This window comes from Fonsecaea erecta (assembly GCF_001651985.1).
Source record: "Fonsecaea erecta strain CBS 125763 chromosome Unknown Scaff1, whole genome shotgun sequence".
Lineage (NCBI taxonomy): Eukaryota > Fungi > Ascomycota > Eurotiomycetes > Chaetothyriales > Herpotrichiellaceae > Fonsecaea > Fonsecaea erecta.
Genome location: NW_017387244.1, coordinates 1,135,962 through 1,159,869, shown reverse-complemented (window position 1 = coordinate 1,159,869; position 23,908 = coordinate 1,135,962). Strand labels below are relative to the sequence as shown.

Genomic DNA, 23,908 nt, shown 5'->3' with positions numbered 1-23,908 from the left:
GATCGTCCCAGCGATTACGCATGTTTCGGATGACGCTGCTGTGGCGGGCGTGCCTGAGTCACTTCGGCCTCTGTGGAATCACTGTGGCGCCCGTGATGACGCCTCATTCGGAAAGAGCCAGTTCTCGGTCCGCGAACTCGCTAAACGAGCTTCAGAAGTTCATACATCCTCCTGGTCAGCTCGGATCGTCTTCGATGGTCCGTCGAGGAAGCAGGCAAGGAGGAGGTACGTTGAGTTGGAGGCTGAGCCGGGATTCACTGAGACAGGGAGCGTAAAATGTCAAACAGCGATGGGCGCACATGATATATTTGGTTGGGTGGAAAGGAGGGGAATTCGTGGGTGTTTCCGGGATCACAAATCTATATCGCCCTGTTTGCAATCATGTCGTCCAGCTGTGTTGTCGGTTCGCACGGACAATCCCACACGTGAACAGCCGATCTTGAGAGGGCCCAACCCTGCGAGGGCTGGGCCGCACAGAAGGAAATCGGTGTGGATCGAGAACTGCTTCCACATCATATCAAGAGCAGGAGGAGGCTCCAGGGCGACGCAATTCCCGTATAAGAGTTCCAGGTGGACAACGAGTTGCTTTTGGAGCGGATTTGGTGGCATCGGAGACTTGTTCCAGACAGAGAGTCATGAACAGGGGGATTTTGCAAATAGTCCAAGGTGTTTCCCGTCGAAATGTGGGATGACAGTTCTATCCCGGGCAAATGTGTGAGTGTGTTGCTGAGAGTCCAACGTGTTGGCGCAAGAGATATCTCGAGATATCCTTGATCTCGACGTATTTTGCTGGACCTTCACCTTCAATCTCATCGTGGACCGGCCTGATAGTCGTCTTCTTCCTTCTTGTCGTCGAACTGCTCAACAAAAAAACGGAGTGGGTTACTCCTGCGTTGTTGATAGAGGATTGCAAGTTCAAGCGAAGAGAGCACCACGCTAAGCACGCCCTCTGTCATCGTCATGGTATAGGGACTCCACACATACCAAGTTTCTCAGCATATGCTCTGAACTCCAAGCGTGCGTCATCACGAAGGACTGGCCATGATATGGTCACATTATTGAGTAGTGACTGACGATATATGCGCAATTCCTGCCAGGAAAGCTTCGCGTTGTCGAGCGCGCTTTTCGTTGACGCTTTTCGCCGTTTCACGCGGCTGATATCAGTGTCAACTCTTGAGGGGTGCGCTCTCAAGAAGATGTGTGGAGTAGTCTGGTGGTCATAGCATAGAGTATTCTGCATTCTGACTGGCGTAGCCGTAAGTGTCGACATCAGCACGTTCGGAAGGTCGTCATGGATGCCCTTCAAGCTGGTCTCCGTTCTGGAAATCAGCCTCCCCCTTAGGCAACGTAGCTCGGGAGGGCTTTGAGACTTCAAAGGAGAAGGCATCTCTTTCGGACAATGAAGTCCGAAAAACTGGTCGCGAGTCTTATGGCAGACTCATGAGTCGAATTGGGAACTTCGGGTAAGACTTCACGCCACTGCCAGGACATGGCTGTCCCAGCCCCCTCCCTCTTCTTTTCGCCAGTCATTTGCTGCTTCGTCTATGTTCGAGTGATCCCTCGTTAAGCGTGTGTCGACAGTGTGTGAGGGTCGGCCGTCGCTGAAATCTCATCTGCCACAAGACCCAGGACACCAATCGAGTAAGCTGAAACTGCCAAAGATATATCTCCCCTTGGGCCAGTGGCCCGTGGGTTATTCTCTTGCCTCCGTCACGGTGTCTGATTTCCTAGAGTGCTATCCGTTCCAGCATATTCGGAAGAATATCCTTTCACTCACAGAGCAAGCAATTCTCCGGCCTCAGGCACGTTCTTTTGAGAGGTCAGAGTGTCCCTTTATTCATTCGAGAATATCAGCTTAAGTAGGATGTCTTTTGAATGACTTCTATTCGGCATTGAGCCGGTTCAACCACAGCAGTCATGGTCTGGCTCGGTGCATATATCACATACTGGAAGTCGTTGTTGCATCCACAACCAGGTCCAACCTTGCGTAAGGTGACCGAGGATTGTCATGGGTTGCGGATTGTGATTCAACCAGAAGTCTCTGAGAAAGGGCGAGCACTGCGATCTATCCGTGCGGTGAGCCAACTGAATTTAGTACAGGCCATACTCACTGCTGCTGAATGGATGGTTTGATCGAAGCGATTTTCCTAAAAGAAAGCCCACTGGAATATACCGCCCCTGCGCCAGTAGACTGGCCAGACAGGCGAAGGCAGTGGCATCTCGGTTGGCAAAGTTGCTGCCGGCAACAAAAAGTCTCCTCGGCCCAGAGTGGCAGAGGAAACATGTCTTCTTATCGCAGATATTCAGTCTGGAGCTGTGGCGTGGCCAAGATCTGATTCCGCGGGCCTGAGGTTCCTTCTCAAAGAATCCGACTTGGATTCTGGATTTCCATAGGTGAATCAAGGCAACTCACTGATTGGGGAGAGTTCGGACATGTGAGGGGACGAACTCGGAAGAAGCCTCACCTTTGCCCTAATCGAGGCGGGCCGCTCGGAGAATGTAGAGATGATCACCGGATGAAGAAGCAAGGGTAAGCCTGGCTCCATGAACATGAGCCAGCCGAGAGAGGGAAGTAGTGTTGGTGCCAGCCAGCACATCAAAGGCTATCATGCCAGCGGGTGCCAGCCCACATGCATGCCTGTTTGTCGTGGTGTCTAGGAGGGAGGCCGACCCGCTGGAATCGCAATAGGACATCAACTTGTCAATTAGCACTAGATAGGTGTAGCAGCGTGCAGGGATCTAGAGAAGAACGCACGTCTGAACACTGCCGCCCAGGAGGGAAGGACATTATTTCGGCCGGAGCTCGCAGGAAGAGAGAGTGGAAGTTCGACTCCAAAAAAGAGGCCGAGAGAGATATCGGCTAATAAACTAAATTAACAGGTGACACAGACAAACTACCAATCATTACACGGATATAGATACACATGCAAACATCAACCTGTATTCATACCTAATGTCCAGATGTCCATATAGCACGTGGTACAAGACGCCCAGCATGACTGATAGAGCTGACCATTGCTGTCTTAATTATGTGCCTGGAACCTTTGACGGAAGAAACCTCTCTGTCAGGAAGAAAATACATGATACCACCCGCCCAGAGTATTCCCGAAGAAAAAGAATAGTGGCCACACCGAAGCATATCTTCAACCTACCACCCAAGCCAGCACGTTCTGTTCAACAGACGTCGCTTTCTCGAACCCCATATTGCGGTGGGCCTAGACATTGCCGTGTGGGATCTTGGCCAGTGAGCTCGGTTGTATACCTCAGAGATTCCCTATCGCTTCTCTGAATATACCGTTTGCCTCTCGTTCTTCTCAGCATACCTCTGCGTCCTTCTGTTCGTCATGCTCCTCTCCAATAATACGCCCACAACGGCGACGCCCACATTCAACACCTCAAGAGCCAGCAGTAATGCCATCAACCCCTGACTCACCTCACTCTCCATGCACAATCTCTTGAAGCCCGCAGGGATCGGCATGCCGTGGGTCACGTATACTGGAATCTGCAGGGAGTGGGCATCGGCCATGAATTGCGAGGCGCCGTGCGAGAATTTGCATGTCCACGACTGGATCGAATCCCGGTGATGGTGAGATGTGGGGTTGGTGAGGAGGCTGTTGAAAGGGATGGCGAATACAGATAAGATGACACCTGCCAGCGAAGACGCAAAAAAGAGGAGGTTGTACAATAGTGTGCGGGAGTAAGGCTGTCCTTCTGTTAGATGAAGGCGTCTAGAAGTGCCTCGGGGAGAATGCTTACCGTTGGAATAAGTGACACGATCAAATAGCTCAGACTGAGGACAAGGATGAGGGTGGACGAGATCAAAATGGCCAAAGTCGGTCTCACATCCACATCCGTTGGCCACAGCGGAGGTAGATGCCACTTCGAGCCCATGTGCGTGTTGTTATAGCTGTGCAAAACATGTCCCTCACAGCCCATGGCAGCGGTGGCGGTGGCAGTGGTCAGGATGGCCAGCCCAGTTCGGGTCCAGCGAAGCCATTTCGCCTGTCGCAGATATGCAGATTCCTGAGCTGAGCTTGCTGAATTCCGAGAATGTAAGGACGAGGTAAGGAGGGGCGATGGCTGGATCAAGAGAGCGGACGCATCGTAGGCTGGCGTAGGAGGTGGTGGTTCCAGTTTGTTCATGCTGGAACGGGACCTTGTTGGGCTGTGGGAACGAGTCTCGGTCTCTGAAGACGACTCAGGCCGTGAAGTAGCTGGACGGTCCTCCATGATTATAGAGGGGTCGCCCGGCGAGACAGGCAAGAAAGGGCAGAACACAAAAAACCTTTGGAAGATGATAAAATGCGAAACCAGCGCCAAACAGATCAGAAGCCGAACCAAGTGCAATACAGGAGGGCATGCAGAAACAGACGAGGCTCTGTCCTATTATATCCCAATCATAAGTTTTGTTTGTCTAGACTCACCAGGACGACCACGTCTTCGGCGTAGTCGTTCATGATCTATTCAAAGATCGGGCTTGTCTCTGATCTGCCTCCACGGCCCGACATGGGCGAATCATCATTGAAGCACCACCACCAGTAATACAATATTCGGCGGTTAGAAGGCTTGACTGATGAATGAAACAAACAGCGGGGAGAGATGGGGATTGGGAAAGATGACGGCCAGCGCTGTCCAAGCAAAGATGCAGGGGGGGGGAGTCTCTGGGAGAGAGAGATGCAGAGGAGAGATTGAGAAGTCAGTACTCAGTGAAGTCTTCAGCGCTTAACTGATGGCTTGGCGCTTTAGAGGCCGGCGATTGGCCCGACTCCAGGCGCATGCAGGGCGCTAAGCATATTTATAGTAAGGTCCGCAATAGTGGGTCCCTCTTCAGTCAGTTCGGCGGCCTGTGACTGGCCAATTAGACCTCATCTGCCGATCGGGATTGGATCGAACTCGCCAGCACAGCCAGCACACTACCTCGTACTCCGTACTCACCGACCTGAATAATAATCCTTCAAGTGTGCACCGGGAACCAACTCTGGTATAGTCCGCAGCTTCACCGACCCGGCCCCATCATTTGCTGCCAGCTCTTCTGGTTCAGCTGCTGGCACCCACTGGTGCTTGCCAAAGCAGAGAGTGGCCTCCACGGCCATTGGGCCCCCGGAAGGAGATGGCGTTGCACTGTAAAGCCGATTCGGCCATTGGCCTGTTTTCCTTCCACCATCATCCCAGACGCAGGCAATTCTAGCCTGCATTCCACGAACCTCATGGCACGCTGGAGGGAGATAGATGAGGAAACTAATTCCTCCATCTTCTGCTCGCTTCTGCGTCAATGCCACTTTGCCCTTGACCCAGACCCTTCCCTTTCATCAGGCAAAACTCTCGACTTCTGCAACTCTCTCCACCAGCCATGCTCGAAGCGGTTACACCACGGGCCGCCAAATGGGTCTTGGTGACTCCTGGCCCGCCAAAATCTCAAAACTCATTGCCATGTTTCAAACCACTTTGGGCGTTGCCCCGTGCCATGACAAGTCCAGTGCCGACACAACACTCCCCACATGACTTCCACTTCATGCATAACATACTGAGATGCTGGTGAATGAACTTCTGCCTTCCTTCCCAAACCAGTATCTCCCTCACCGGTTCGGGATGTCGGAGAATTTGTCGACCTGGTCCAGCGCAACCTTATGCACGCTTGGACCTTTCGATCCCTTAGGTCGATATGACCTGTCACATTCTGGCTTCCATTGAAGCTGGTCGTATCGAACACCTTTGTGTCCACGCCGTCTGTCATGGAGGGGTAGGCTCATCTGTTTGGGAACTCAATAATGGGCTGCCCATCACACCGAGTCGAATATGGAAGCAACCTTTTCCAGGGCTTGCACCTCATCCGGATCCACCCGTTTGCCAGACAATGCTGTAGAGTCTTCACCCGAAGCTTCCCCATTGCGCTCCAGATGTGATCGTGTCCGCTGCTCGATATAGCCTCTGCGCTCTTCCTTGAGTTCATCCTTGGCACTCGAGACGTTCATATCAGTATCTTTTAGCGACGCCAGCTTTGGTCTCAACTCGGCGAGCAAGGACTTGAGCGCGGGGAGTTGTGAAACAGCAAAGTGTGTGTTGGCGGTTAGAGGTCGACTCTCGGTGTGCTGAGATACATTGAAGGTCTGAGCAGATGCGCCGTTCATGAGGAATGAAAGGTTTGTTGGGGTGGTCTGTGTATTGCCAATCAGAGTTCTCAGTTGTCGTAGAATCGCCTCATTCCGCTTATACTCTTCCGCGAGGGCGTTCGATACAGTCCGCGAGGCGGCCAGCTTACGCCGCAGGAGTTGCACACTCTCAACGGTGGGTGCATTCTCTGTGGGTGGGAATGATATGTTCTGCGCACAGTTAATTGAATCCCTGACGCCACGTCTGCGCAGTCTCCCACCTCGTAATGGCTCAGTTGGACCCAGTTGACCAATTCCGCAGGGACGGAGAGGATGTTCCTGAGCACGTATATCTCAAATTTGTCAAAGTTCTTGTCAACCGTCGAGTTGAGCAATGTCTCCAGTTTGTGAAGGCCCTCTTCAATCTCTTTCTTTGCCTCGGGGAACTCCAGTTCCTCCACACCATCGTCGCCGATAGCCTTGACGGCCTTGAAGCCTAACTTCTCCGGAGGTGTCGTCAGCAGTCCAGTTTCCAGGCTGCCGACTCCTTGGTAAACGAAGTTGTTGACCGAGTTGATGATGTCGTCAATCAGTGACTATGGCTGGTCAGCCACCTAGATCTTGTTCCGGTGTCAATGTCTTACCAAAGGCGTATACTGCAGATGCTCGGTCAAGAGCGACGTCGCTCCTTGCGACGAGTCAGCCATGACGGTGCCTTCGAAGAAGCCGCGGGGGAAGAGTCACTATGCTGCGGGTGATGATGTCGTGTTTATGGTGTGACGCGCCTGGCCAAATGTTTTGGGGTCTTGGGGCGGCTCACTAGGCTGAGCGGCGCGCCCGGAGTGGTTGGGCTAGCCGGGAAACGACGGGCCTCAAATGACACTGAAATGACATTTCTCTTCGCTCTCACTTGACAACCACTTTCCCCTCTACCCACATCATCTCCCGCACATCAGCCCCGTTCATCTCTTTATCACCAGTCAGACCTCCAAAATTACGCAGCTGAGACGATCACCACCGTTGTCATTCTTGAATCTGAGCCTTTGTCCAGTTCACCATGGGTGGTCCAGGCGTAAGTTCCTATTCGACTCATGGCATCATCAACGCAAGCTAATCAGCTTCCTGCAGTCAGGAGGGTACAAAAACAAACCAGGTGATACCGAAACTCACTCAGCATGGGACATTATTCCTCAAGATCCCGAGGGCACTCAGGTACGGCCGTCGCGACCTGTTCGGCCCCAAGTTGCTGTCACTAATGTCACACCCAGAAGCTCGCGCAGGTACGATGCAAGTACTGTAGCAGAGAAATGGCCCAGCATACCTCCCGGCAGCGTGTCCACCTGCTCGGCTGCAAAAACTACCTGGAAGCGATGAAGGAACAAGGCATCGAGAACAGCATTACCCGTCAAGCCGCCGATCCTCAGGCATTCTTTCGCAGCTCGGACTGGGCGCAAAAGACCACCGAGGCAAAGGCTCCCAAGGTTTTCAAGATGGGGGATCACACTACCGCTGTGCGCATACAGGCACTGGCGCTGGCAGAGGCAACCATTTCATACGACCGTATCCAGGAAATCACCGGCATGGACCCCAAAGTGATAGCTGGCCTGCGGCGACTTGCGCGCGAACGCGGCTACGATCCCAGTGTCTCGATGCAACTCAAAGAAGAATATGTCGTCGATCCCCCCAACGCGCCGCGCCCTCGAGGCCGACCCCCTAAGAAGAGAAAGCAAGAGGACGACGTCGATCCTGCCTTGACCAACAACATCCAGGAGGGCTCTCGGCCTCAGAGTCCAAGCTATAGTGGCACACCTACCAACCGTAGCAATCTGCCCCCGGGACAGTGGGATTTCATCGCTCCGACACCACCACCTAGCGGGTACACGATGACCTAATTGCACATCGGGAGGTCTTTTGCTCTTGTGGTGACTATCCTTTGATGGTTACCTGACTCATGACATCCTGCCATAATTCTGGTTGAAGGAGGCCACTTACGTCCAAGGTGCAAGGGCGTTGCGGTGGGTATTCGAGCTCAGGTTCCCGGTCCAGGCTCAACATCAACGCCCTTGAGGTATGGAAATACTGTAGGAGTACCGAGTACGTCTACGGATAATGTGGGAGGAATAATGTATGATTACGAAGGAAAAAGGTGTGCTCAGGGAAAATCTGCGGGTTGAGCCATGGACGGACAGGCGTCATTGTCATCGTACACTTCAACAAGGGATGTAATTCAGGAAGGGCCTTGAGAAAGCGTACAGTAGCAGAGTGTAACGGGCTAGCAAATAGCAAATCAAACAGAAGTTGAAAACTGCTTGGTACATGCCGGTGAAAACAGCTGGTCTGCCCGCATTGAGACAAAAAGGCCCACGCCGTCTGGAGCCGGGCCTCTTGTTTGCAACCACGGCACCCAACGGTCAAGTGCACTTTCGGTAAGGGACATTCCGATAGCAGCCTTCATCCACGCAGTGACTATGAGAGTGGCTGAGCAGTGGCACCAGTGCTGTGTCTGTGATTATTTGTCTGTTTGAAACTCGGAAGGCTGTCCGCCGAGCTGCAATCCCCGGAGAAAAAACAAGGGTAGAGCCGCAGACAAGCTTTCCCAGAAGGATCGAGGCCCAGATCGAGGTCTCGAGGGACCAAGATCCGCGTGAAGCGAGTGGTATGGGGAAGGGACATGGCTGGTAAACGAGATAGAAGGGGAGCGACAAGGAGGAAGACAGGAAGCCCGGGGCCCGCCAAGTGCCAAGAACAGATATAGCGCTATCCCCGACAAGGAAAGGCGCACTCCGCCCTTTGGAAACGTCTTGTGCTTCAGAGTCGCGCTCCTTCTCCTGCCTCAAACACCATTCAAAACCCCCCAGCGCTTCGGATGCTCGTCGTGCCTCTCACTCTGCGACACTCGACTCCTCCTCCGTTGTGACTCTATTCCTAGCTATCGACATTTTGACGCCGGCCTCCTTGCTTCTTTGCCCTCGCCTGTCGTGTCTCAGGTTTCCCCTTCCCTCTGAGACGAATATGGGACGACTCGTCCACAGTGTGTCCAACCTCCTCCAGGGGCAATCATGACAAGGTGACGAGACTCTACGAGTGCCATGTCCCTGGCCTATCCAGATCCATAATCTCAGTTCCTAGATCCGGAGTCTCTCCTGTTCCGTCCTTTGCACCGCCTCCCGCTTTGTCGCTGGGCCTACATATGTCTCGTGTGTTGCCGTTTCGAAACTCGATTCTTTCTTTTCTCTCTTCATTCCATCATTATATCAAACAAAAGTGGTTTTTGTGTACTCCCAGTACCGGCCCTGTTCATTCCTTTTCTGCTGCTTGACGCACTGCAGTTTTCTGTTCTTGCGCCGGTCGCTCGTTGTCTCGCACCATCTCAGCTGTCCTATCTCCAATATCAAATATTAAACTAGCATATCTCTCTTTCCCTCACACCATCTCGGCAAACATGTCTCTCAAGACTCTTCTCACCTCGACCCTTTTCGCGGCGTCTGCCTTCGCACAGTATGGCAGCGGTGGTTACGGTGGCGGCAGCTATGGAGGTAGCTCCGACAGCGGTAGCGGTGGTTGGAGCAGCTGGGGCGGAGGCAGCAGTCAAGGACCTCCTGCATTGGCCGCAGCGTCTTGCCCAGCTGGTTGCCAACCCATGCCGACCGGCGGCGCACCACCAATGGCGACTCAACCAGGTCAATTGATTGTCCAGGTCGTCTCTGTCTCAGACGCCAACGGCTCTCTGAAGTACTTTCCCGACAAGGTCACCGCGCCAATTGGTTCTATTGTCCAGTTCCAATTCCACCCAAAGGTATGTCTTGTGCATCTGGTTTGCGGCTATCCGGTCTGACATTTGCACAGAACCACACAGTCACAGAGTCGTCGTTTGCTGAGCCTTGCAAACCTATTGCCGCCAATCTCACCTCGGCCACCCGCCCTGGCTTGAAGTCTGGTTTCGTTCCGCTCACCGGAACAGAGCCATTCACCCCGGTCTACAACGTTCTGGTCAACGACACAAAGCCCATCTGGATTTACTGCGGCCAAACCAACCATTGCGAAAAGGGTATGGCTATGGTCATCAACCAGAACGACTCCTCGCCCAATACTATTGATGCCTACATTGCCAACGCGGCTAAGATCCCGCTCGTTAATGTCACCACACCTCCCCCCTCCGGCAGCTCTCCACCTCCGGCCTATGGCGGTCCGCCACCGTCGGAGTCATCTGCACCTCCTGCTGCTCCCCCAGCTGCACCTCCGGCTGGATCCTCGACTTTCGCCTTTGGTGGTCCTCCTCCGGCAAGCTCCACGCCCGTTGCGCCAGAACAGACTGTGGCTCCGCCTTCGAGCTCAGCAGTTGTGGCCCCTGCCACATTTACTGGTGCCGCTGTTCCAGGCTTCGTGCCTCAATCATCAACCGGTGTGGTCGGTCTTGCTCTCGGTGCGCTGTTGGCTTTGTGGTAATACCTTTCTTGACAAATTGAGTCGATATATACACCCAATGGAGAAAACCCAAAATCCGGCGCAAATGGAGATAAAAGGAGAAACCTCACGCCGCCGCTTCCGGTGTTGCTTGTGAGGAAACGGGTCATGTCTCTGAACTCCTTCGGCAAGGTCCGAGGTTGAGTCGAGTCATTACAGGCCGCGATATGGAATGGGAGGGAGGTTATTGAATTGGAGTCCCCAGAGGACAAATCGGACAGTGCTCCAGTGGACGACTTTTTTGCACAAACATATTTTTTTTCTTTACCCAAATACCACCTTTTGATACCAAGCTAGCTGCATATATAGACATTATGAAGCTACATGCCACGTGTGTATAAAATATATATGTCCAAGTATAAAGATTCAGTCTTCGACAATAAGAGGCGGAGAACAATCGCTGCACCCAGGACTGAAGCTCGAATTTCTGGTGCCCTCCCCCTTCTCGGTGCGCTTCCTTTTGGCTTGTGTCTTGGTCAACTTCATGCAGCTCTTCTTGTTTGCGTCAGAACCCTCGCTTAGTATCTCTCTCTCTCTCTCTGTGTGTGTCTCTCTCTCTCTGTCTCTCTGTCTCTCTCTCTCTCTCTCTCTCTCTCTCTCTCGCGCGGTTCCTCACCTTTACCCCTGGCCTCCCTCTACTTCTCGTGTGAAATCAATCCTTCTTCTATCTGGTCTTCTGGAGGTTGTGCAAGCATGAACATTGACGATAGCCTTCCGAGATATACTGTAACACTGAAGGTCGGGTGAGGAAATTGGGAACAGTTCGCCCGTGTCAACCTCCGGATGACGCAATTCTCCAAACTCACCACACGCAACTTGGTAATGACAGTTATACACCTTTCACGAGACCTCAGTATGTAAAGATAAAAATCTCAGGACAGATCTGGTCTGTTCGTATCGACGAGCTCACGTCTTGTGCCCTGAATTTGTTCATGTGCGTGGCTGGATGAGCGCCTGTCCTTCTCGGCCAGTTGGCCAACCCTCTACCTTCACGTGGCGCGCCGAGAGCAAAGCACCCAGTGGGGGGGGGGGGAGGAGGAAGGGGGGGAACCAAGAATCGAATGTAATAGGCATTATTACGTAGGATATAATTCTCAAAACGGGTGCCCAACGCTGGTCAATTCGGTAAGATAGAATCCCACTGTCCACAGTAAGCATTTCCGACAGCCCAGGTGGGTGAATCTGCCGTGTCGCTGTCCACGTCAATTGTGTTGCCAACGCCGTTGGACAATTGGCCCGCAGCACACACGCCGTCTGCCGAGAGTGCTATATCGCACCCTGTAACAGGGCTGTGGACATTAAATGCCCACAGTGCACCTAGGGGATTCAGGAGCGCTGAGACGCAGCAGTCGTACACGGTCGTCGCATCTGCGTGTAGAGGAGATCCATTCCCGGAGAAGCCATCGACTGGAAGTGTATTGACATACAGGGCCACATTGTTGGTTGCCTGTACCAGATTGTTAGTGGCAATTCGCCTGTACAATCTTAGGGGGTTGACATACGCAAGCAGCATAGACGGTTGTGGTCGAGGTGTACAACGAGGCAACAGTTGTGGCGGTGTCTGTCTCTGTATTGGTCACGGTCGAGGTGGTGGTGTCCGTGACCGTGGTGGTTGTACTCGCTCCTAGAAATGATAAGTTTCCCCAACAGCATAGGACCTTAAGGATCAATAGAACCCACCTGGGGTTGTAGTGATTGTTGATACGATAGTAGTTGTTGCAGTAATTGTCGATGTCGGTGCTGACGTTGTTATAGTTGTCGTAGTGGTGGAGCACTTGCTGTGATATTCGTAGCACCACACATTTCCACGCCCTCCTGGTCGGACGAAGCCGGGGCTATAACCACGTTGAATTGGGGACACGTCCACGCTGGCATCAACATTGGCACCAGCGCTGAGCCCGCGGTTCTTCAACAGATTTTGGCTGTCGGAGGCGCCTGGCACCGTTGATCCGACGGGCAAGAAACCAGTCGACGCTGGTACAAGCGATGTGCTCTCGGTCGTGGTGGTGGTGGTTGTGGTGGTGGTTGTCGTTGTCGTTGTTGTCGTTAGGTCTGTCTCGGTCGTGGTCTCAGTCGCGGTCAAGGTAGTAGCAGGTGCCGTCGAGGTTGTCGAAGTAGTCACAGTGACGGTCGAGGTCGTGGTTGGTGTAGCGGTGCTAGTAATCGTAATTGTCGATGTGCAAGAAGTCGTCAACGTCGACCAGCTTGTATGAGGAGCCCGTGGCGGGTTTGTGACAACCGAGGTGTAGCATTTCGTAGGGTACCTAGGAGGGAAGCCTGGACCAGGAGCTGCAATGGCCGCAATAACGAAAACGAGCAGAATGGCAAAGCAGTTTGCGAGCGAGCGTGAGTGCATGTTTGCAACTCTTTGAAAGAATGGACAGGGGAGATATCCCCCTTGGAAAGAATGTGATGACCAAAGAACACCGTCGAGGGCATGACGAGAGCGCTGGCCATAGTCGTCCACTTATACTTTGTACCAGTCGTCACAATCGAGTGCAGAGACGCCGGAGAGGGTATGCAGATCCTTAATGGCTTGCTATATTCGACCAAAGGCCTGCCCGTTTCCGGAAAAATAGTCTCCGCCCTTTGTTTGCGTCGTCGCATGGCTAGCCAGACTGAGGAGAACACCTCTCGGTCGAGGCTGACTACTGCCTGGGGAAATTGGATGGGGCGGCTAAGATGTAGAGTGAGACTTAGTGTAGGCATTGGAAGTCTGAGTGCAGGTGGAGCAGTGAACTTCGATTAAAATCTGCCTACGAGTCTCTCTGCGATGTGGAGCTGTTCCCCCGAGCCAGGTCTCACCCCTTTTGCTGCAAAGCGGGAGTTCACCTGCACCTTGCTCGCTAGGGGTGACGTCTGTTGCGAGATTGTTGTGACCGACCACGCCTTCTGTTCGGTCTTCAGGAGAAGGCACATCGAGGTCAGCCTTCACTGCTGCACTGCATATTGAGGTCTCCTTGACGGCTGTTTTCACGAGCACTGGCTCCTTGGGGGTTCAAGTTCGCGAGATAACAAGGCAAGTACTTGAACATGGTAGAAGGTGAAAAAGGAACTAGCTAGCTATGGAACGAGAGAGAATCTACAGTACATGTACATGAAAGTGGGTATACCTCGACCCCTTGGCGCATGGTCACGTGCTCAAGTGCTTAGAGACCGTTGGCCCCATCAACCGTCTCACGTCGTGATCCTCGCCATGATGCAAAGGTTCCAATGCCACCAGGGCCTCCGAGGTTTACGAATATGTACTTAACAAGCATTTGAGCAGCCGAAGCACGCTCCTGTGGGTTGGCGATCCCCATTTCCTGAGTCTTGGAAACTGCGTCATCGTTCAAGACACGGATGATATTCTTCTGATACTCGGCCGGGCGCTCCTCATGCTCCGTCACGTCCCTGATTAAAGCGGCCTGGCTCCCTTTCCTGAACGGAGATGGCAAGGGACGAAACTGAATATCTTCATCTACATCGATTGCACCCCCATGGCCATCGGCACCGGCTTACATTCGACTATTCACCCGTCAGCCAGTCACGCAAGCTGGAAATCGTATCAGGGTTTGCAAGGGCTCAGCTTTGGTTTGATGGGCCAGATGCCTATCTTTGCCACTGTCCTTCTGCGTTCGCTAAAGGTGGACACACCAGATGTTGACGCCCAGGCTCTGCTTTTCGCTCGGTCAGGAGAAGTCAGAAAGTTTGTGGCATCTGAGCAACTACCTCAGGCCCTGCACGCTTTTAACAACGCAATCGATTCAACCCTTATTTTTTTTTTCTACTAGTACGTCCGTTGCCGGCACTCCTCATAAGCCTAGAGATAGAGTGGATAGATGTGAAAGGAAAAACACGATGGTTGCTTCCAGCGAAGAAGAGACGTAACTGATCGTTGGATAACGCAAGCTTTGCTATTTGCCCAGCAATGAGCTACTCCTGGTGTTGCCCCTAGAGAGATATATCTCTATAAGTCTGTTGCAATAATTCTCTGCCCACGTCGCTTCGGTACCAAATTCGCTCAGCTTCCCATCCAAAATCTTTCACGACGTACTATATGACATTGAGAACGTCGAATCACTTGACGTAGGTCCTGACTTTATCACAGGGAGTTCTCATTTGACATCGAGTCCACCTGTTTTGTGGATGCTCATTCTCTGGAGACAAAACTTTTCTCTCTTCCTCTCCCTTTTATCACCCTATCAGGCTAAACAGAAGCCTCAACCATGGTACCATCAAAGTAAAAAAGGTGAAGACAACGAATAGAGTCCAAGGGTCTGATAGACTTGTGAGCGGTTCGTATCTTCCTCGTGTGCGATACCTCCGGAGTGTCACTGATCTGGACGTTTCCAGATGTCCAAGAGATGTCAGGACCAACAAAGTAACGACAGACATTGCCAGCAACCCTAGGAATTTGTCTGCAATGTTATGGGTCTCCTGCATCTGCAAGTGGCAGAAAAAAGCAAGAAGGAATATTAGGAGAGGATAGATGGCGACAATGCACACAGGGGGATTCCGAGAGTCATCAAGCCAGCCAGGCACGCCCATTGCTTGCGGTATGCGTTCTTAGCTAGATGTATTCAACTGCCGTGATTGATGGGTCTGAGGAAATTCAGGGTTTCAAAGTAATCATGAAAGTAGCAATTATTATTATTAAACCTCGATGATTTATGTCCCAAATGATGGATGGTTAGGACAAGGCGGCGAACTGTTACTGTAGCCTGTCAGCCTTATCAACCTCTTGAGAGGGAACCGTAAGCGCCCAGGAGCCGTATTTCCCTGGTTACTTCCACCACCGTCCGTCTCGATTGAGCTACCTTATGTAGACAGAGACAAGGCACGACGAGGCGAGGGCGAGACAAAGGAGAACAAGGTAGGATAAGAAAAGGAGGTGGACAGATATACCTGGTAAATGGACTAGTTTAATAGTATAGACATAGATATAGATATCGGATTATTCTCTCTCCTGGCACGTCAACGGTACATGGCTGGTCATGCTCTCTACTCGTAGGCGGTGGTGGGATTATGAGGTACCAAAATCCGGATAAATCTACTACGTAAGAGGGTGGTAGGACAGTTAGTTGTGCAAGGACATTCAGAGTATATCGGACGGATACATGTTCTGCGTTTTTCCCTTTCTGCTTGATGAGCACCCGGCGCTCGAAGAGGCGCTCGTTCTAAGTTTAGGTAGGAAGGTAAGGACTCTTTCTTTCTTTCTTTTTTTGGGTTGGTTGGCGTGCTCTATTCATCTTCTGCAACTGCTAAATAAACTAGGGGAACGACACCGATACCGCTGCTCTACTCCATTTCATCCAAGCGTATGCGCAGCAGCACCCTCCCGCAAAAACAGCTCAGAAATCCAAACACAGCTGCACGCCGACCCTCTCGAGGTCCTCGACTTCCAACCACCCCGTGTCCCCCACGACGGCGTCATCGCCGGTGCCGTGTGCGGCGCGCTCTCGCTTGTCGTCCACGCACCGCCGGATGGCTTCCTTGACGAAGATCTCGACGTATTTGCCCACCAGCTGTCGCGCGTCTGAGGAGATGGAGGTCTGCTCCGGGCGGGAGAAGTGGGCGTGCATGATCCGGTGGACGAGGGGCAGGGGGATAGGTGGGTCTGTGGAGGAGAATGGGGAGGAGGTCGTGTTCGTTCTTCTTCCTCCTGTCGTGGTGGTGCTGACTTCGGCGAGGATGAAGTCGGGTTCTGGGGAGGAGAGATTGAGATCGTGGTCATGAGCGAGGGAGGCTTCTTCTTCCTCCGACTCGTTTTCGTCTTCTTGTGCCTCATCGTCATTGCCATCTTCGTCGTCGTCCTCATCCTCCTCATCGTCAAGGTTCTCGTCCTCGGCACCACCACCATGATCATCGTCGTCGTCTTCCTCTTCCTCTTCCGAGTCTGAGTCCCCCCCTGCCCGCAGTATGGCTCTCATAGTGCCCGCGTCCCCTCTCCGCGCTGGCTTTCGCGGTTTCGGCCTCTGTCCTGCCTTGGGTTTTCGCTGCTGCTGTTGTTTGTGCACCTTCGAGTTCCCCATCGCACCTAAACTGTGTCGGGCGGCCGCGCCCTTCTCTTTCGTCGATTTGGTGGTCACCTTCGACTTGCCGCCTGGCCGAGGTGGGGAGAATGTTCTACCACCACTCTTCGTTTTCTGGAATGCGGTGGACGGCGCCATGTTCCTGGACTTAAAGGGCCTGCGTTGTGAGAGCGCAGTAGACGACTGGGCTGCGAGGTACTCGTGTTGTGATTGTTTACCGTGGGGCCTGGTGGGCCCTGTTCTGTCGATGCAAGAGTCGGCGTTGCAAGGGTTGATTCTGGGTATCTGGTGAGCGTCACTATCAGTGTTTGTGTATTATCGTAATAGCGGTTGGGAGGCACGCAGACAAGGCAAAGCGACGCGCTCTGAGATGACGTCATAACACAGCGCGTCTCATACGCGTTGAAGCACTATCAATGTTAACAATGCTCACTAGACGATGGAAAATGGAACAAGAGGCACACGCGAGTCTATAAATTGGAGGCATGATATTTTTCATTAGGACCATGTATATCTACTACAGGTCTAAGAGCATCATCACTCATGTTTCATGGGGGTAAGCCCCTCAATGCAAATTCCCCGGAACGCCAACCGCTTTGAGGTTATATCATAAACTCCATCCCCTTTTCAACGCCTAGCCTTGCTGTGGGCGAGCTTTGGGCTTTTTACTCGTAAAGGTCCATGTTACCGTTCGTGCCATCTTCCAATTCCAACATGGCATCGTCATCGTCAAACATGTCTTCGTCCTCTTCCATCTCGCTGTCGGTGTGGTTGGGCAGTACCACAACCCGTCCGTCCTCCAGGACGACATTGGCTGTCTCCCCATCCTTGATGGCACCTCTCAAGATCAATACAGCCAGGCGATTCAAGATCTCTTTCTCTATCAATCTCTGCAGAGGACGAGCACCATAAGCGGGTGAGTATCCAGCAGCACCCAGGTAGTCTTTGACCTCGTCGCTTGCGTTGATGGTGATCTTCTTGTCGTTGCTCTCGAGTCTCTTTTGGATCTCGCTCAATCTCAGGTCGACGATCTTGCGGATTTCCCTTCTCGTGAGACGGTTGAAGATGACGATTGAGCTGATTCTGTTCAAGAACTCCGGCAGGAAGTAGTTCCGCAAGGCGTTCATCACCAATTCCTTGGTGGTTGGGTCAATCTTTCCGTCAGGTGCAGTGTTGCGAGACAGATACTCTGCACCAAGATTGCTTGTCATGACCACAATGCAGTTCTTGGCGTCAATGATCCGTCCCTGGCCGTCGGTAATTCTACCGTCGTCCATGAGTTGGAGCAACACGGTGAGCACTTCCTTGGCCGCCTTCTCAACCTCATCGAACAGCAAGATCGAGAATGGCCGACGCCGTAATGCTTCGGTGAGTTGCCCACCGGCGTCGTGTCCAACATATCCTGGGGGCGCACCAATCATTCTTGACAATGAGTGTCGTTCCTGATATTCTGACATGTCGAATCTGATCATGGCTTTGGGGTCGTCGAACAGGAATTCGGCAAGCGCCTTGGTCAACAGTGTCTTACCAGTACCAGAAGGACCGCAGAATAAGAAGCTCGGTGGTTGATTGGGGTTGCCCAGGCCGGACCGTTGGAGTCTGATGGCATTCGAGACGGACTGGACAGCCTCCCTCTGGCCAACGACAACGCGCTGGAGATGCTGTTCCATGTGGAGAATCTTCTCCTTCTCGGAAGCACGCAGCCTCGTGATGGGAATACCGGTCATCTTGGCGACAATGGCATTGATTTGTTCCGGGCCGACAGCATCCGTCGGTGAAACCTCGCCCATGGCACCGAGTCTGGCGTGCTGTTCAGCATCCGCTTGAGCTCTGGCGTTCTCGAGGTTCTTGATCTTGGCCGCCACATCGGGAATAGCGTAGTACGTCAAGTCAGAGGCTGTCTGGAGGTCGTTGGAACGCTCTGCTTCATCTCTCTTGTTCTTGAGTTGTTCCAACTTCATCTTGAACTCTTGAATTTCTCGGGAGCGCGCTTTCTCGCGTTCGTAATGCTCCTTCAAGGGCTCCAACTCTTCCTTGACGTTGGCGGCTTCACGCTTGGCCTCTTCCAAGCGCTGAACCGATGATGGGTCTGTTTCCCGTTGCAGGGCATGAATCTCGATCTCGAGTTGTCGGAGTCGACGTTCAAGATTGTCGAGAACTTCAGGTTGCGATTCTCTGAGGACGCGAACGTCTGCTGCGGCTTCGTCGATGAGGTCGACGGCGGAGTCGGGCAGACGCCGAGATGTGATGTACCGAGCGGCAAGAGAGGCGGCCGCAACAATGGCGCCATCGAGAATGGTCACACCGTGGTGGACTTCGTAACGCTCTTTCAAGCCACGCAGAATGGAGATCGTCTCCGCCACGGTAGGTTCCTTGACAAGCACCTGTTGGAATCTTCGTTCGAAGGCAGCATCTTTTTCAATGTACTTCCGATACTCGGCAAGAGTGGTGGCACCAATACAGTGAAGCTGTCCACGGGCCAGCATGGGTTTGAGCAGATTTGCTGCGTCCATTCCACCTTCACCACTGGCACCAGCGCCCATGAGGAGATGGATCTCATCCACAAAGAGAACGATCATCTCATTTGAGGCCTCGATCTCTTTGAGGACACCCTTCATTCTCTCCTCGAATTCTCCACGGTACTTGCTGCCAGCAACAAGAGATCCGACATCAAGCGAGAGAAGCTTGCACGCGGCAAGATTGGCGGGGACGTCGGCGTTGATGATTCGTTGCGCTAGACCTTCAATGACTGTGGTCTTGCCAACACCGGGCTCACCAATGAGGACAGGGTTGTTCTTTGTTCTCCTTGACAGAATCCGAATCACCCGCCGAATCTCTTCTTCTCGTCCAATCACGGGATCGAGTTTGCCTTCTCTTGCCAGTTGTGTCATATCGATTGTGAATTTCTTGAGGTTCTCATTTTCCTCCTCCGAGTCGGCCTGTTTCGAGTCGACCCGCTTTGTGCCACGTATTTGCTGGATGGCTGCGTCGATGAGTTTGGTGTTGGGGACGTTTGCCTCCTTCAGTGCTTCTTGGATCTTGGGATCTTGCGCCAGGGCTGTGATCAAGTGATCGATAGCCACATAGGTATCTTTTTGCGTCTTTTGCAGCTCCTGGGCGGATCTGATCACTTTTGAGAGGGATGGCGACATGGTGACATGTTCGGGCGGCGGATCTTGACTCGGAAGCCGCACGAGGGCTTTCTTGAGGGCTCTGTCAAGCAGTTGAATGTCGCCATGGGCTCGTTCGATCACTTGTCTGAACAGCGGCGCCGACGCATGGGATTGTGAGGCATTGACTGTCGTCTGTTGGTCTTTTGACTCGTCCGGGGGAGGGTCAAACAGGGCAACTGCCAGGTGGACTGGCAGAATCTGTGAGTGTGCATATTGTTCAGCGAGGTTTGCAGCATCGCCGAGTGCCTTTGCGGCACGATCAGTGAACTGAGGCACGTTCGCCATCGTTCAGTGATGTTGTGAGAGTCTAGGAGTCTATGTTGTTTCGTGTAGGAAAGTTTGGGAGAAGTTCAAACAGAGACAGGAAGAGTGAGAGGCATGGTAATAAAGTACTTGAGACAGGGCCCGAAGGGAAGCGAGCCCAACCTGGTGGTGTTGGTGCTATGACATAGGCTGGCACCTTCCAGAATACCCTAGTATCGCTTGGCGCCTGCGGGGAGGCCACTGGAGGCTTCTCGTTCCTACTGGTCCAGTCACCCACCGAAAAAGGTACCTCCCGGAGTCTTCCAGCAGTCTCTCGCCATTGTCACCTCATAGTCCCTCCCATCCCTCCCTCATCAGACCACCGGATTGACTTTGGAGTTTTCTCATCTAAGCGACTCGGGAAAAGCTATACGGCGGTCGATGATAGAACAACAGCACGGAGGCACCAAGAGCTGCTCAATGACGAGGAAAAGGGTATTGCCTAATGCGTGAGATAGAGCCAACTAATAAATGAAACAGAATCATGGAGAGTGAAGGGCAGATGGGATATCCCTTGCACAGTATGGCCCTCCATCCTGCTGTATTTGGGTGTTGGTTCTTGTCCTTGTATACCTACCTACCCACTTTACTCGAACCCGCTAGCTGCCTATTATTGACTGACCACTTCCTCTTTCATTAACCCCCATCACGATTGACTTCCTCACTACGTTCCAATCGGTAAATGTTGAGCCGATAAATGGTATGATCAGTTGCTAGTGCTTCCGGGACAACACTGACGTCGTGTGTGCAGCCCGACGAAGATTTTACTCTCTAGAGCTAACAGTCTCAAAGTCACAAGACATTGAGCGAGTCTAGTTCAGTGATAAAATGCATTGAATTTTCAGTCTGTCGATTTGCTAATCATTAACATAAGGAAAGAATAGTTCATTCTGAGGTCATCAAAAAGGAGCAGGAACGGCGCCGGCCCGATATCCAACTGCGTCTCCTGCATCATGGCTTCAAGGCAAATTGCTTCAGGTGAAGGTAGTGGGCCATATTGTCGTCGACGGTCTTCCGGATCACTTTGGCCGCTTCTTCCCCGTATTTCTCCTTCCATTCAGCATCCCATTGTTCTTCGGTCTTTGGTGCTTTCTTCTGCCCACAATTAGTTCTGCCACATGTCAAAGGGGGAGCGTCGTCACCCACGTGAGTTCTCGGCTTGAGGTCTGTTGAGTCGATGGCGTCCTCATGGAAGCCCTTCCATTTCTCGAACGCAGTCTTCGCACGCTGCTGATCCTCCTCGTTATCCCAGTTCAGCATGTCAGGATGAAAGTCAAGCCCCACGCTCTGACAGTAAGCCCGGAGAACACCCTCGGGATCGTCCAACAGATCGTCGGCATCGACGACACACACTTCAGGCACATCGGCGGCACCATTCATGACATTACCACTCTGTATTCCATTCTTCAGCCCGTCTTTCCTGTCTCGCACCAACCCAACCTCCCGGGCATAGTCAAAAAAGCGTCGAAGCTCGTCATATCCGGCCTCGTTCGGGTAAAACTCGTGGAATCCCGTCAGGTCCTCCAGTGGTGGAATGGTGCAGCGATAGTAGGAAGGGATGCTGGAGTGGGGATCTCGGATGAGGAACGTAAAATGGAATTTGTCGAGCAAGGCTTTGGGGACGATTGTAGGATTTCCCGGTTCGCCTTCCGTCGGAAATGGAAACGGTGCTTTCTTGCTAACGCCGTTGGTTCCATTTACACCATTCACATGATGAGCACCATTCACGCCGTTGATCCCGTTGACGTGGTGAGTTCCGTTCACACCGTTGACACCGTTGACACCATTGGTGCCATGAGTATCATTCACATGATGGGTTCCGTTCACGCCGTTGGCACCGTTGACCCCATTGATGTTGTTGGTCATCTTCTGAGTTCCGATGCCTCGCTTCACTGACTGTAACGATGGAGCCAATTTCGGAGGCTGCTGGTCGGGAGGAACCAGATAATGGAGGATGTCCTTGATAAAGACGCGTTTCCCCTGTCATAATGATAAGCATGAAATGTCGTATGGGGAGTGAAGGCTATGATGAAAGGGAAATTCGTTGGGGGAACATCACACCTCGGTTCCCACGCGTTCCAGGTGATCAAAGATTGTTTTGTAAGTCGAGTCGCTGTATCCCGATGCTTTCCTTGTATCTTCGTCATCTTCATAGCGAACGCTCATCCTCTCCGGACTGAAGAGGGAGTTAGATTTTAACTTCTCCTTCGTCCTGCCCGTGCGAACTCACCCATAGTAGAATGCGTCGCCAAAAGGTTCATGGACACAGGTCAAATCTTTCCTGGTCATGAACACCTTTTCACATAGTCAGCATTCTCATCAAATACCCGAGGCAGGCAGTCTGGAGCGAACACGTTCAAAAGCTGTACTACAGGCACGTGGGTGCGTGGCACAGAATATAGGTTTCGCCATGGTGGCAATGCCTTCTCGATGACAATGCTACAAGTCTATCGAGAGGCTCAAGTCGACAAAGTCGGCCGATTTGAAGTAAAGAGAATGTCAAGGTTCAGTGAACCCAGGAAATATAGCCCCTTTCGGTCAGCTAGTATAAGATTTCAGCCAGACGAGGCAGCCAGGAAATCGAGAAAGAAGAATTCTCTGATCGCCTCCACGGAGTAATGGATATCGTCAAGTAGGTACTTATAGCAGAACCAGATAACGGGACTCGGTCGCGGGACTCGGGGGCATACGGGCAAAAGTCACTCGAGAGAAGAACTCTTCAGTCCCTGTATTCAACTGGGATCCTTCTCCGGGGCGAATCAATGGGCCTTACAGGGAGGTGAAAAATTCGTCATTACTCCATGTGCCAGTGATGTTGAGGATGAGGAATGACGCCAAGGGGAATGCGATTCGCCTGCCGTCGTCGGAAGGCCCCGCAGACGAGAAAAATCCCCAAGTAGCAATCCACTTTTCCAGGAACATGTGGGAGATGGAGATCGTGATTGGCATCTCCGTGGCCCAGGCGGCAACCCGTGAGAGCGAGGAGGCGAGCGCCACGCATGGGGACTCACGGCTGAGTGACGGCTGAGTTTGCGGGAAACGTTGAGGAAAAAAGCCCATGGCAGTCGGGATGGCGAATTGAGGGAAGATGGATCTTGCGAGACCCGACCTTGGAAGAAAGAGATAGACTAATAGAGAGGGACCACAACGGGCGATCTCGAGCCACCTATGTCAGGGCTTCATCTTAACATGAATAATGTGGTCCGCCGAGCATTTCAAAAGTGGTAGAAAGGACTGATGATCACAGAGTTTCTGGGCTTTGGCGGACAGGCAACGAACTGCGATTTGCGAACTGTGTGACGTCGGGAATCGGTAGGAAGGGAGGAGGAAGTTGGAAGACGAAGTTCGAGAGACTTCTAATTTGAGTTGAAAAAGGTGTGGAGAGCTAGCGGCACCTAAGGGGGCACTTGAACTTAGCTCACGCGCAACAGGTACCTGGCGAGCTGGCTATGGGGAGGCACAATGGGGTAGGCACAAGCTGTTTAGGCACTGGGTAGGCATCTCCTTGACAGCGGAATAGTCCGCAGCAGCCCTGAAGCCGCCTAACTTGTGCTTCTCTACCGAGTGCCTACCTAATGGAGCAAGTTGCGCAGTAGGGCCCGGTCAGGCGAAGATCCCAGTGCCATCGCGACCGAAATATTCCACAGACGCTGTCAACACCATTGCTCTCAGTTCTCACGTCCAAACCTGCATCACCCATACGTTGTCCGCTCTTTGTTGTGGTCTGGGAGTCTGGCGCCTGGGTGTTGTCGAGTCTATTTGATCTCGGTCGCACTTCCTGGTTTTTTTTTTCTCTGGAGAGCTTCTCGTCTCAACCTTCTCTTGCACCTGGAACATTTTGTCTTTCCTCGCAATCGTCACCCTC

General features: G+C 52.5%; 8 protein-coding genes across 8 annotated transcripts; 2 read left to right on the top strand and 6 right to left on the bottom strand.

Annotated features, from left to right (window-relative positions):
• Window positions 1-3,274: 3,274 nt before the first annotated feature.
• On the bottom strand, window positions 3,275-4,143 carry AYL99_00387 (hypothetical protein; the record flags this gene model as incomplete). The annotated part of the gene is made up of 2 exons (XM_018831903.1): window positions 3,275-3,703; window positions 3,757-4,143. The coding sequence occupies 2 exons, from the start codon at window positions 4,141-4,143 to the stop codon at window positions 3,275-3,277; spliced, it is 816 nt and encodes a 271-aa protein (XP_018697782.1).
• Window positions 4,144-5,780: 1,637 nt separating this feature from the next.
• On the bottom strand, window positions 5,781-6,796 carry AYL99_00386 (hypothetical protein; the record flags this gene model as incomplete). The annotated part of the gene is made up of 3 exons (XM_018831902.1): window positions 5,781-6,320; window positions 6,371-6,685; window positions 6,734-6,796. 3 exons carry the CDS (start codon window positions 6,794-6,796, stop codon window positions 5,781-5,783), a joined length of 918 nt encoding a protein of 305 aa, XP_018697781.1.
• Window positions 6,797-7,146: 350 nt separating this feature from the next.
• AYL99_00385 (hypothetical protein) lies at window positions 7,147-7,981 on the top strand (the record flags this gene model as incomplete). The annotated part of the gene is made up of 3 exons (XM_018831901.1): window positions 7,147-7,161; window positions 7,218-7,301; window positions 7,358-7,981. 3 exons carry the CDS (start codon window positions 7,147-7,149, stop codon window positions 7,979-7,981), a joined length of 723 nt encoding a protein of 240 aa, XP_018697780.1.
• A 1,550-nt stretch (window positions 7,982-9,531) lies between these two features.
• Window positions 9,532-10,535, top strand: AYL99_00384 (hypothetical protein; the record flags this gene model as incomplete). Its single annotated transcript, XM_018831900.1, has 2 exons — window positions 9,532-9,885; window positions 9,936-10,535. 2 exons carry the CDS (start codon window positions 9,532-9,534, stop codon window positions 10,533-10,535), a joined length of 954 nt encoding a protein of 317 aa, XP_018697779.1.
• Window positions 10,536-11,670: 1,135 nt separating this feature from the next.
• AYL99_00383 (hypothetical protein) lies at window positions 11,671-12,909 on the bottom strand (the record flags this gene model as incomplete). The annotated part of the gene is made up of 3 exons (XM_018831899.1): window positions 11,671-12,000; window positions 12,056-12,177; window positions 12,234-12,909. 3 exons carry the CDS (start codon window positions 12,907-12,909, stop codon window positions 11,671-11,673), a joined length of 1,128 nt encoding a protein of 375 aa, XP_018697778.1.
• A 2,977-nt stretch (window positions 12,910-15,886) lies between these two features.
• On the bottom strand, window positions 15,887-16,705 carry AYL99_00382 (hypothetical protein; the record flags this gene model as incomplete). Its single annotated transcript, XM_018831898.1, has 1 exon — window positions 15,887-16,705. One exon carries the CDS (start codon window positions 16,703-16,705, stop codon window positions 15,887-15,889), a length of 819 nt encoding a protein of 272 aa, XP_018697777.1.
• A 527-nt stretch (window positions 16,706-17,232) lies between these two features.
• Window positions 17,233-20,025, bottom strand: AYL99_00381 (hsp98-like protein; the record flags this gene model as incomplete). Its single annotated transcript, XM_018831897.1, has 1 exon — window positions 17,233-20,025. The coding sequence occupies one exon, from the start codon at window positions 20,023-20,025 to the stop codon at window positions 17,233-17,235; it is 2,793 nt and encodes a 930-aa protein (XP_018697776.1).
• A 969-nt stretch (window positions 20,026-20,994) lies between these two features.
• On the bottom strand, window positions 20,995-22,455 carry AYL99_00380 (hypothetical protein; the record flags this gene model as incomplete). The annotated part of the gene is made up of 5 exons (XM_018831896.1): window positions 20,995-21,138; window positions 21,190-22,023; window positions 22,105-22,219; window positions 22,274-22,338; window positions 22,396-22,455. The coding sequence occupies 5 exons, from the start codon at window positions 22,453-22,455 to the stop codon at window positions 20,995-20,997; spliced, it is 1,218 nt and encodes a 405-aa protein (XP_018697775.1).
• Window positions 22,456-23,908: the final 1,453 nt, after the last annotated feature.